The sequence below is a fragment of the Tachyglossus aculeatus genome, chromosome 8, assembly GCF_015852505.1.
Source record: "Tachyglossus aculeatus isolate mTacAcu1 chromosome 8, mTacAcu1.pri, whole genome shotgun sequence".
NCBI lineage: Eukaryota > Metazoa > Chordata > Mammalia > Monotremata > Tachyglossidae > Tachyglossus > Tachyglossus aculeatus.
Window position 1 is genome coordinate 23525786 of NC_052073.1, and position 12707 is coordinate 23538492.

The 12707-nt window shown below is 48.2% G+C and overlaps 1 protein-coding gene across 1 annotated transcript in view; it reads right to left on the bottom strand.

Moving 5' to 3' along the window:
• Nucleotides 1-284: 284 nt before the first annotated feature.
• Nucleotides 285-12707, bottom strand: part of DLGAP4 (DLG associated protein 4) — a 310968-nt gene continuing 298545 nt past the window's right edge. Inside the window, 3 exon segments of the mRNA XM_038749996.1 lie at nt 285-651; nt 1646-1798; nt 2989-3080. Of these exon segments, the coding sequence (XP_038605924.1) occupies nt 433-651; nt 1646-1798; nt 2989-3080 (464 nt within the window). The 3' untranslated portion in view covers nt 285-432.

Genomic DNA, 12707 nt, shown 5'->3' on the forward strand with positions numbered 1-12707 from the left:
GGCAAGTGCTCAATGCTTCATCTCAGTCGCCGTCTTCTTGTAAACAAGCTCGTCGTGGCTCAGGAGATAAGAACGGGTAGAAAGATTGCAGTGTCAGAGACAGGGGGTTGCAGGAGTTCGTCTGTTCTTGACTGTGTGGCATCGCCACCACCCTTGAGAGAAAACAGTGTTTTCTATTTTCGTGATCTTAAATCTTCATTATTTAAAGCCGGGAGAGGAAAAAAACAAACCAAAAACCCCCCAAAAAAGCCGAATTTAGAGCCCTTTGATTGATCACTTTTCTCTTTTTTTTTTTTTTTAAAGTTGGCTCAGAGTCTCTAGACGGAATAATGACACTAAGGTTTCGAGAGAACTTTTGTTTTTTTGTTTGATTTCTGTTTTAATGACTTAAAAACGGAGCGCGTTGGTTTCCTTCCTTCCTCTTTCCTTCGCTCAGAGCCGGGTCTGGGCCTCCGGGACGTAGATCTCGATGCTGTCCGCGCTCTCCGTGGCCGAGTTCTGCCGGACGGAGGCCGCCCGCTTGGCGGCCATGAGGCGCTTGCGGGCTTCTTGGCGCTGCTTGTCCACGGAGTCGGAGGCCTTGTCCCGATTCAGAGCCGTTTTGGGCTTGGCCGGCTTCTTTGGCACGGGAGGGGGTGGTTTCTTCTCTTCCTTTAGCGAGACAGTAAGAAGAAAACAAAAATAAAATAAAAATGCACATAGGCGTACTCTCCCCCTTTCTGACCCGCTCCAGCCACTGAAGCCTTTTCGCCCGAGAGGAACCGGGCATAAGCAAACACACAAGACAGCCATCTCTACGATGCACGACGGGAATGGCGAGCGCATGTATGGACAACGGAAAAAAAAAAAAAAAAGACGGCACGGGGAAGTCCAACAGCTTCCAGCTGGGAGAGAGGATTGAGCAGCAGCATGGCGTGGTGGCTCTAGAGCCTGGGAGTTAGAAGGTCACGGGCTCTAATCCGAGCTCCGCCACTTGTCTGCTGTGTGACCTTGGGAAGTCACTTCTCTGGGCCTCAGTTACCTCGTCTGGAAAATGGGGATCGAGACGGTGAGCCCCACAATGGACAGGGACTGGGTCCACCCCGATTTGCTTGTATCCACCCCAGCGCTTAGTACAGTGCCTGGCACATAGTAAGCACTTACTGACCACCATAATTATTATTCTCTTGGGGTTGGGGCAGTGGGAGAGAGAGGGGCCTGCCTTTTCCGCTCCCACCCGCCCTTCTCCAGGCCCAAGGCAGCTGCACAGTAGTGACTAAGGTCTACAGCCGCTCACATGCATGAGGGGCCGGGCACGGCGCTTGGCACCTCAGGCGGGCGACCTCCGGGGAGGGTGCCCGCTTGGGCGGGCCGGCGCGGGGAAGGGGAAGGCAGGCCGCTTCTGGACCGTGTCGGATGGCCTCGCTGACGGACAGATGGCGTGGATCACGAGAGATGGCACGAGAAAGGATGGGAGTGCGCACGCTAGGATGAGGGGTGGTGGTGGGGGAAAAGCATGGATTTGGAAAGCAAAAATGGTTCTGCAAGGTCCTATCTTAAAACACTTAGAACCGAGCCAAGCTGCACTGACCGATGGTAGAAAGTGTTATTTCCGACTAGGTATTTGTCACTGGATTTCAGCCCCTCGGAACTGCTCCATGCTCACCTTCTTCTCAGGGGTTTCCACTAGCTGCCAGTTGTTGGCCTTAAGGTGGTATAATTCATCAAACTTCATGCTGATGTCTTCGATGGACAGCTGCAAGAGATCCCAAAACCCAGCAAGGTCCTGGGCTGTGGGTCTGGGATTAGCATTAGGGTTCTGCGGGTCAAAGGGAGATAGAGGGAAGTTAGAATCCGGACTCTGGCTGCTTTGGCCGGCTGGGCCCGGTTTTCACCGCTCTGGAGGGCAAGGAAAGCAACGGGAGGAACCCAGAAGCCGCTGCGTTTCCCCCAGAATGGAAGAATAGCCCTCTGGAGCTGGGGTATCACCTATTCCTCAGAGGTAGTGTTCCCCCATGGACACCCCGACAGCATGGCACGTCCGGGCAACCCATAGGAAGACGGAGGAATGTAGGGATAGTGACCAGTTGCACCCATTGCGGGGGCACGCTTCCATGCCAATGATCACATCCCACCTGATCAGCAGGCCTGTACTCCTCACACCCCAGGCAGAGTGAGGTGCCCCAGGAAATACCAGGAGCCAACGGAATGATGGGGTCGGTAAGGAATATCGGTAAGGAATAGGAGTGTCAGCTCCCAACCCCCTTGACCCCAGCAGTGAAGGTGATAGGGTTGCTTCGTTTCTGTGAGGTACCACAGAAGCGGAAGAGGATACCCACAGGTTGCCTGGACCTGGGCTTTGGAGCACAAGTTACTCCAAAAGCAGACAAGCCTTGGTTTCGTCACTCCCACTCTCAGATTCTGATGCGGACAACAGGCTGCTTCTCTGACCCCAAACGCTCAGAGAACTTCATGGGTAAGGGGTTGGAAACGCTGTTCTCCAGAAGTACTAACGGCCTCGGGTGATTTGCTCTCAAGAACCACAAAAGCCTTCTAAGGCAACAAAGACAGGTTTCCATGCGCTTCAAAACCCCAAAACGTACTGGGGAACGAGAACCCAAGGTGCTCCGTGGTGAAAATACTCTTGCAGTTCCCGGGGAAGACGCTTCCAGAACTGCTCAAAGACCGATATACCCCCTTTGTTAAAGCAGAGGATTCAAGCTTGTTACTGAGTCAAGTTGGACATTTCCACCCTGACTTATGCTTCAAATACAGAATACAGCATGTACCTCTGAAAGAGACTACATCTCTGGAGAAACGAAAGGGTTTTGGGCATTACAGATGTCAAAAGCATCTTTGAGATTCCTTAAAGACTGCTTCTAGTCCCAAGGAGCAAAATTGTCCAGCTAATGTGCTCCCACCGACCCAAGAGACCAGCGGTCATCGGCTCTCCCTTCTCCCGATGTTGAGGTAGAAGGAGTCTCCTGGTGCTTGAGAATTCAGACTTACCAAGTTTTGCTCACAGAGACCCCGGAACTGCTGGAATTTCTGGGACATCAATAGCTGGGCGCTGCCAACGGCACTGAGGACTTTTCCTAAGACTGAGAGAAAACACGGGCAGAGGGGAGAGAACATATTTAGTGGAATTACGGCTCACCAAAAAGACACAGTCGGAAGCGAGTGATGCACTTTATCACGCTTGTCTTGAAAGCAATATTCTATTCCTTGCTGTTTTTGCTCATATCGAATTAATACGTCAGCAATGAATTTTGTCAGTTGGAAAAAAACAACTCTCTCCCAACCTCCTCCTCCTGAATTTCAGTCTTCTCGGGCCCAATGCCGATGGCAGGACTCAAACAATAATGTGAATTTTTAGGGAAGCAGCGTGGCTCAGTGGAAAGAGCCTGGGCTTTGGAGTCGGAGGTCATGGGTTCAAATCCCGGCTCTGCCAATTGTCAGCTGTGTGACTTTGGGCAAGTCACTTGGCTTCTCTGTGCCTCAGTTCCCTCATCTGTAAAATGGGGATTAAGACTGTGAGCCCCCCCGTGGGACAACCTGATCACCTTGTAACCTCCCCGGCGCTTAGAACAGTGCTTTGCACATAGTAAGCGCTTAATAAATGCCATCATCATCAGGGTGGGCCCCACTGCGAAAGGATGTACCTTCTACCTGCCTTGGCGCTTAATGTCTACCTGTAAACTTAATTATTTATTTTAGCCAATCTCTCATCAATGGCATTTATCGGCTGCTTACCGTGTGCAGAGAGCACTACACTACGCACTAAATATGTTTGTAAATACGTTTCGAGCGAGCTCCTTGAAGGCAGGGAATATGTCACTTCTTAATGCCATACTGCACTAAGAGAAGCAGCGTGGTCTAGTGGAAAAAGCCAGGGCTGGGGGAGGCAGAGGACCTGGGTTCTAATCCTGGCTCTGCCAATTGCTTGCTGTGTGACCTCGGACAAGTCACTTAATTTCTCTTTGCCTCAGTTTCCTCAACTGTAAAATGTGGATTAAAAATACCCATTCTCTCTCGTATTTAGACTGTGAATCCCATATGGGACAGGGACTGTGTCTGATCTAATTAAGCTGTACCTACCCCAGTGCTTAAACAGTGCTTGGCACATAGTAAGTGCCTAGTGAATACCATAAAAAAAGAGGGTGCTCAACAAATACTACTTCTATTTACTATTTTCCAAGCTTTCCTGCACTATCGTTATCTTCCCTGGGTTGTACTGCATCTTAGCCTGATGACGGTATTATTCTTTCCTTCATTAACTTCCTCTCACAAGATGCTTGCCATCTCTTCAGCACGTTCAGAAATCCTTAGTTTCATTCCAGCTGTCAGCATCTGAAGACATTACCTTCTCCAAAAGAGTTTATCTATACAATTATCTGCGGACCACTCCCCGTCACCTCCTCCTCTCCAAGAATCTGCTTCTCTTTCACTTTTCTTACTACAGTCTCCAACCCCACTTTCTCCCATTTGCTGTCTCCTCCTACCTTAACCTTTGCCCTGACCATCAACATGTCAGGTCACTTGCTGCATTCTTAAGAAACTGCCCCACATCCCACCTATTTCTTCCAGCTGACAACGGTCTTACCCTTTCCCTTCAATCCAGTCAGTCGTATTTACTGAGCGCTTCCAGTTCGAAGTGCATGGAGAGTACAACGTAACAGAGTTGGTAGATAAATTACCTGCCTAAAAGTCTAGAGGGGGAGACAGACATGAAAATAAATTACAGAAACGTACTTAGATATTGTAGGGCCGAGGGTAGGGTGAATATAGCAAGTGTTTAAAGGGTACAAATCCAAGTACAAGGGCGACAAAGACGACAGAGGGGGTACGGGAAATAGGTTTAGTTGGGAAGAGCCTCTTGGAGATGTGATTTTAATAAAGCCGGGGAGAGTGATGGTCTGTCAGACATGAACGGGGAGGGAGTTTCAGGCCAGAGGCAGGATGACAGTGGGGCAGGACAGAAGAGAAGGTTGTCGTTAGAAGAGTGAAGTGCACATGCTGGGTCAGAATAGGAAATCAGTGAGACAAGAAGGGGCAAGGGGATTGAGTGTTTTAAACACAATGGTAAGGAGTTTCTGCCTCACACAGAGATGAATGGGCAGCCACTGGCGGTTTTTGAAGAGCGAGGAAACATGGACTGAATATTTCTTTAGAAAAACGGTCGGGCAGCAGAGTGAGATATGGGCTGGAGTGGGGAAGAGACAAGAGGCAGGGAGGTCAGTAAGGAGGCTGATGCAGTAGTCAAGTTGGCAAAGGGTTAGTGCTTGAATCAGCACAGTAGCAGTTGGGATGGAGAGGGAAGGGTGGATTTTAGCGATGCTGCGACGACAGACCCAACAGGATTCGGTGACAGATTGAATATGTGGGTTGAATGTGCGAAATGAGTTGAGGATAATGCCAAGATTACAGGCCTGTGAGATGGAGTATGGCGCGGCCGTCTACAGTAATGGAAAAATCAGGGGGAGGACAGGGAAGATGAGCCCTTTCACTTCTGACCTTATCGAATCCACATCGGCGGGGTCATCGCTAATTCCCGACTTCCTTTTGTTAATAACTGTGGTATCTGTTAAGCGCTTACTCTGTATCAAACCCCTCTACCGGGCACTGAGATAGATACAAAACAATCAGATCAACCACAGTTCCCATCCCACATGGGCTGACAGTCTAAGAGGGTCTTTAATTCAACACCCATCAATCAGTAGCATCCACCAAGCGTTTACTCCGTGCAGGGTGCTGCAGAGAGGCAGCGTGGCTCAGTGGAGAGAGCCCGGGCTTTGGAGTCAGAGGTCCTGGGTTCAAATCCCGGCTCCGGCAATTATCAGCTGTGTGACTTTGGGCAAGTCACTTCACTTCTCTGGGCCTCAGTTACCTCATCTGTAAAATGGGGATTAAGACTGTGAGCCCCCCGTGGGACAACCTGATCACCTTGTAACCGCCCCAGCGCTTAGAACAGTGCTTTGCACATAGTAAGCGCTTAATAAATGCCACCATTAATATTATTATTATTACTACTGAGCGTTTGGGGGGAGTATTACACAACTGCGCTTTTCACATATTCATTCAATCGTATTTACTGAGCGCTTACTGTGTGCAGAGCACTGTACTAGGCGCTAGGGACTGTCTCTACATGTTGCCAATTTGTACTTCCCAAGCACTTAGTACAGTGCTCTGCACATAGTAAGCGTTCAATAAATATGACTGATTGATTCTACAGAAGGGGGCTGGAGGAGGAGGAGATCAGGAGTCAACTGGACAAGACAAGGTTCCTTTCTTTGGGGGTTCTGTGCATTTGTTGGGTTTAATCTGATTTTCACCACAGGATGTTTCCTCCTGATCAAAGCTGTGTGGACTTGTTTGCTAATGGATGGTGGGAATTAGATAAGAAAGGTCAGCGCAAGGATATCAAATTTATCATTTTTTTCCCCACCCTGGTTAATTATTTACTATAGTTTGCCTGCCGAGTTCAAGATTGATTTTTATCCTTAAAACCGGGCTTTTTCTCTGGGAGACTCAATTGGTACATTGACCTAACCAACAAAATTAATAGGTTGAAATCTGCCCAGCTTGTAGCCCATTATTCAGATTATGAGTCACAACAGATTCCCGAGTAGATTGTTAAATCTGCTCTCCAAATGAGCCACTTCTCTTCCTCTCCCGCTTCTGGAACAGGCCAACAGGTCAAATGGGACCAGGAGGCGGCAGCAAAGAGCAGCTTTTATTTTCCCTCGCCACACTAAAGTCACTAGAATAATAATAATAATAATAATAATAATAACAATAATAATAATAATAGCATTTATTAAGCGCTTACTATGTACAAAGCACTGTTCTAAGTGCTGGAAGGGCTGGTCCGGTCCAAAAGGCCTGAGTCCCACTTGATTCCACCCCAAACTTGGCCATCAGGCATGTTGGTATGTTTGGTTTTGTTCTCTGTCTCCCCCTTTTAGACTGTGAGCCCACTGTTGGGTAGGGACTGTCTCTATGAGTTGCCAGTTTGTACTTCCCAAGCGCTTGGTACAGTGCTCTGCACATAGTAAGCGCTCAATAAATATGATTGATGATGATGATGATGATGATGATGAGGCAAAGAGTCCTCACCCTCGGCTTCAAGGCTGTCCATCACCTCTCGCCCTCCTACCTCACCTCCCTTCTCTCCTTCTCCAGCCCAGCCTGGACCCTCCGCTCCTCTGCCGCTAATCTCCTCACTGTGCCTCGTTCTCGCCCGTCCCGCCGTCGACCCCCAGCCCACGTCATCCCCTTGGCCTGGAATGCCCTCCCACTGCCCATCCACCAAGCTAGCTCTCTTCCTCCCTTCAAATCCCTACTGAGAGCTCACCTCCTCCAGGAGGCCTTCCCACACTGAGCCCCCTCCTTCCCCTCCCCATCCCCCCTGCCTTACCTCCTTCCCCTCCCCACAGCACCTGTATATATTTGTACGTATTTATTACTCTATTTTATTTGTACATATTTATTTTATTTTGTTAATATGTTTTGTTCTCTGTCTCCCCCTTCTAGACTGTGAGCCCACTACTGAGCAGGGACCGTCTCTCTAAGTTGCCAACTTGTACTTCCCAAGCGCTTAATACCGTGCTCTGCACACAGTAAGCGCTCAATAAATACAACTGAATGAACGAATGAATCAAGTTCAATTACAGGGGGAGGACAGGGTTTGCGGGGGAAGATGAGCCCTTTCACTTCTAACCTTATCGAATCCACGTCGGCGGGGTCGTCACTAATTCCCGACTTCCTTTAGTTAGTAACTATGGTATCTGTTAAGCGCTTATTCTGCATCAACCCCTCTACCGGGCACTGGGTTAGATACAAAACAATCAGATCAACCACAGTTCTCGTCCCACACGGGCTGACGGTCTAAGAGGGTCTTTTATTCAACACCCATCAATCAGTATCCCCACATGCCTTGCATGTGCTGTGCATCTGGGAACACCCAGCAGTCTCTCTGCGGCCTGCTGGGACTACTAATATTGCCTACATTCCTTTATTCATTCAGTATTATTTACTGAGCACTTATTGTGTGCCAAGCACTGTACTAAGCACTTGGGAGAGTACAAGTATCTACTGAATGCTGATTCCAGTCCCTCTCGACTAAGCTCGTTGTGGGCAGGGAATGTGTCTGTTATACTCTCCCAAGCACTTAGTACAGTGCTGTGCACACAGTAAGCGCTCAATAAATACAACTGTGACTGATGATAGAACACTGGAGTAAGTGCTTGGGAGAATACCACAGAATCGGTAGATGGGATCCCCGCCCTCAAGGAGTTTATAATGTCGCAGGGAAAGCAGACATGAAAATACTATTACAGATAGGCAGAAGCTATAGACTGCTTCTTCTAGACTGTGAGCCCACTGTTGGGTAGGGACCATCTCTATATGTTTCCAAATTGTACTTCCCAAGCGCTTAGTACAGTGCTCTGCACACAGTAAGTGCTCAATAAATACGATTGATTGATTGATTGAATGCAAAGATATGTATGTAAGAGGGAGAGGGATTCTCGGGTGATTAACCCGTTGCCCTGACGGGAAAGTAGAGGACGGGCATGGCCCAGGGCTCCTTCCTGATCCTGACTGGGTCGGTCTCAGAAGTGGAAGAGGTCTTGGGGCTCGGTGTCAGCTGGGCAAACCCAAGCCATGCCTGGCTGCAGAGCTGCTGCGTGAATGAGTGGTGCGGCGTTAACGCAGTAAGGAAAGGACAGAGCGAAGAAAGAGGCAGAAAAATGAGTCTTTCCCCTAGGAGAGGATGGATTTGCCTATTTAGATAGCTAAGAAATCTGAAGCTTCTGTAGCACACCTGACCTTAGACAAGTCAATTCTCTTCTCCGGGCCTCAGTTACCTCATCTGTAAAATGGAGATTAAGACTGTAAACCCCATGAGGGACAAGGGTTGTGTCCAACCTGATTAGCTCGGCTCTACCCTGGTGGTTAGAACAGTGCCTGGCCCATAGTAAGCTCTTAAAGGCCATTAAAAAAGAAACAGAAGAAGGAGAATTGAGAAATGAAAATGGGTGCCTTACAAGTCTGTTGATGTTATCCATTTTGTAATTTTAAGCCAGGGCTCAGAATAAATAGACGAGCTCTGAATCAGATAGGAAGGACGAGACTTTGCCGAGAAGCAAAATAAAAAGGTAGTCGCCAGTGGCTCGGTTTCGATAACACTTATCTGTACACCGAAGTGTATTTAATAAGTACGTCGGGATGGTGATAAGAACGGGAGAAGAAATCACTTGCTATGTCACCTCAAGTGTGATATTCTCACACGTTCCACTTACACCGGCAGTTGACGGTTTTTAACTGAGCCTTACAATCTCTAGATAAGGTAAGTCCCCTTCTAAGGGTAGGAGAGGTGGCGGAGTATGTCCACTGATCGCTAACCGTAGCGGTGGGCTCGTAGAAGCCTCAACCCCATAGCACTTGTGTACGCATCTGTAATTTATTCATCTATATTAATGGCCACGTCCCCCTCTAGACCATCAGCTCCTTGTGGGCAGGGAATGTGTCTGTTATAGTATACTCTCCCAAGTGCTTGGTACAGTGCTCTGCCTATAGTTAGTGCTCAATAATTTCTTCTTTTCACGGTATTTGTTAAGCGCTTGCTGTTTGTCAAACACCGTTCTAAGCTCTGGGGTAGCTTAGTTAAGGACCTTAAGTTAATCAGGTCGGACAGAGGCCCTGTCCTGCATGGGCAGTGTAAATAAACCACTGATTGACTGAGGGAAGTGGGTCAAAGTGTCTCCATCTCAATACTAAGGAGAGGGTGAGGGGCAGGATGGAAGGAGTTGCTCATTAGAATGTAAGCCCCCTGAGGGGTGTGTCTCCCAAGCGCTTAGTACAGAACACTGCTTTGTAAGCGCTTAATAAATGCCATCATTATTATTATTATTACAGCACTCTGCACATGGTAGCACACAACACTTGGAATAATGCGGCCTAGTGGAAAGAGCACAGGCCTGGGCATCAAAGGATCTGGGTTTTACTCCTGGCTCTGCCATGTTTCTGCTGCCTAAGCCTGGGCAAGTCGCTTCATTTCTCGGTACCTCAGTTTCCTCAACTGTAAAATGGGGATTCAATACCTGTTCCCCTTCCTGCTTAGACTGTGAGCCTCATGTGGGACCAAGGCTGTGTCTGACCTGCTTATCCTGTGTCTACCCCAGAGCTTAGAACAGTGCTTGCCGCAAAGTAAGGGGTTAACCATTGCTGCTGTTCTTCTCCTAACCTCAGTTGCCTTTCACTCTCTGACTCCCTATCCTGGGCCAAGATTTCCAGTCTCCCCTGCTCCAGTAGAGTCTATTTCCAATGGAGGAGGGAGAAGCAACATGGGCCAGCTGGCCTTCGGAAGTAGCTGGGTTATAATCCTAGCTCTGCCACATGTCTGCTGGGAGGCCCTGGGGTAAGTCACTTGACTTCTTCTGGGCCTCAGCTGCCTCATCTGTAAAATGGGAATTAAGACTGAGGCCCGCGTTGGACATGGACTGTGCCCAACCTGATTAGCTTGTCTCTGCCCCTGCACTTAGTAAAGTGCCTGGCACAGTGTAAGTGCTTAACAAACACCATTTAAAAAGAAAAAAAGCAGCTGTGGTGGATGGGGAGGTGTGGAGGTTTCCGGGCCTTCCAGGCCAGTGGAAATCACCTCCGAAAAATGAAAGATAATAGGCAGAGCAGTCAATTCAGTCCCCTCCTCGTTCCCTTTTCTGTCTCCTAAAGCCTGGCCCTGATGAAATTGTCTGTTGTATATTTAACAGCCTTGCAAATCTTATCTCAGCCCCTAAAACCTTTCGCCTGGGAGGGATCGAGATGGTCAAAGAAAGGAAAACTGGCCTTTTGGACGGCATGCCTGGGATACATCAAATTCCTCGTGGGAGAGTGGCTCATTTGGAGAGCAGATTTAACAATCTGCTCGGAATCTGTTGTGACTCATAATCTGAATAATTGGCTTGACTACAAGATGGGCAGATTTCAACTTATTAATTTTGTTGGTTAGGTCAACGTACAAATTGAATCCCCTACAGAAAAAGCCCGGTTTTAAGGATAAAAATCAATCTTGAATTCAGTAGGCAAAGTATAGTAAATAACCAGAGCAGGGAAAAAAATGATAAATTTGATATCCTTACACTGACCTTTCTTATCTAATTCCCACCACCCATTAGCAAACAACTCCACACAGCTTTCATCAGGAGGAAACATCCTATGGTGAAAATCAGATTAAACCCAACAAATGCACAGAACCCCAAAAGAAAGCACTTTTCACCTGCAGGGATCTTATAGGGATAATGAAGTATCCCCATTGTATTCCAAAACGCAAACAGCAGTGTGGCCTAATGGACAGAGCAGGGACTTGGGAGTCAGGGAGACCTGGGTTCTAATCCCGGCTTTGCCGCTTGTCTGCTGTGTGACCTTGGGCAAGCCACTTCACTTCTCTGTGCCTCAGGTCACCCTCACCTGTAAAATGGGGATTTAAGATTGTAAGCCCCATGTGGAATATGTCCTACCTGATTTGTAATGACCCTAGAGTTTAGTACAGTGCCTGGCATGTACTGTTTATCAAATTCCAGAAAAAAGTAGAGTTGCTACTTCCTTAAAACAGGCTGAATGGGCCCTTCCTGCCTATGATACAGTGGGGTGGAGGTGGGATGTAAAAAGGGCTCGGGGGAGCAAAGAGGAAGATGAGCCGCATCCCAGCTGGGCTTGCCCATTTGTGGTCTGAGAAGGGCTGGTGGAAGGAGGCGACTGAATGGAGTGGGTTGGATTAATCTTTGTCTCTTGCCGTTCTCTTCTTAAATGTATTTATACTAATGTCTGTCTCCCCCTCTAGACTGTAAGCTCGTTGTACGCAAGAAATGTGTTTATTGTATTGTACTTTCCTAAGCACTTAGTACAGTGCTCTGCACACAGCAAGCCCTCAGTAAATACGACTTGAATGAATTTATCCAAAAATGATCTTCCCTGGAGTAGCCCCGCATCCGATCCTGTTTAGCCTCTCTCTTGCACTTTTCTCTCCCAAGCGATTAATACCATGCTCTGCACACAGTAAGCGCTCAATAAATACAATTGAATGAATGAATGAATGAATGGCCCTTAGAGAGTGAGATTGTGCATCGCTAGGATTTGGAGTAGCTCCTTCTTCTCCTGAGTTTCCTTCTCTGCCAAATGGGGTTGCTACAATGGAGTCCCCAACGTAAGGAAAGACAAAGGAAGACCTCTGCTTCCTGCTCCTACTGCTCCGACAGATAAATATATGACAGCTATGTACATACGCGCAGTGGGGCTGGGGGGGTGGGGAAGAACAAAGGGAGCAAGTCAGGACGAAGAAGAAGGGAGAGGGAGAAGAGCCTTCAGTAAGGCTCTGAAGCAGGGGGATAGTAACCATAGGTTAATTGCATGATAAATGAGACGAACACCCCAGATATCTGAATGAGGCCACTCAGTTACAATCACGCTGAACAGCGTGAGAGAGTAGAGAGAGGGTGAACTGAGGGTGGAGTGTCTCTCCACTCCGCCGGACACTGGAGAGACGGCCCAACTTCTTGTGAAAGAGCAGAGCTTCCGTGAGGGAAGGACTGCTAGACACCAGGCTTCCGTGTGCCCAACTTGGTTACCCTGGATCAACTCCAACGCTTTACAAATACCACTAATACTATTCTTCCTATTATTACTGGTGGGGATCAGAGAAAGAGAAGAGGATTCTCAGAGCCTGGAGG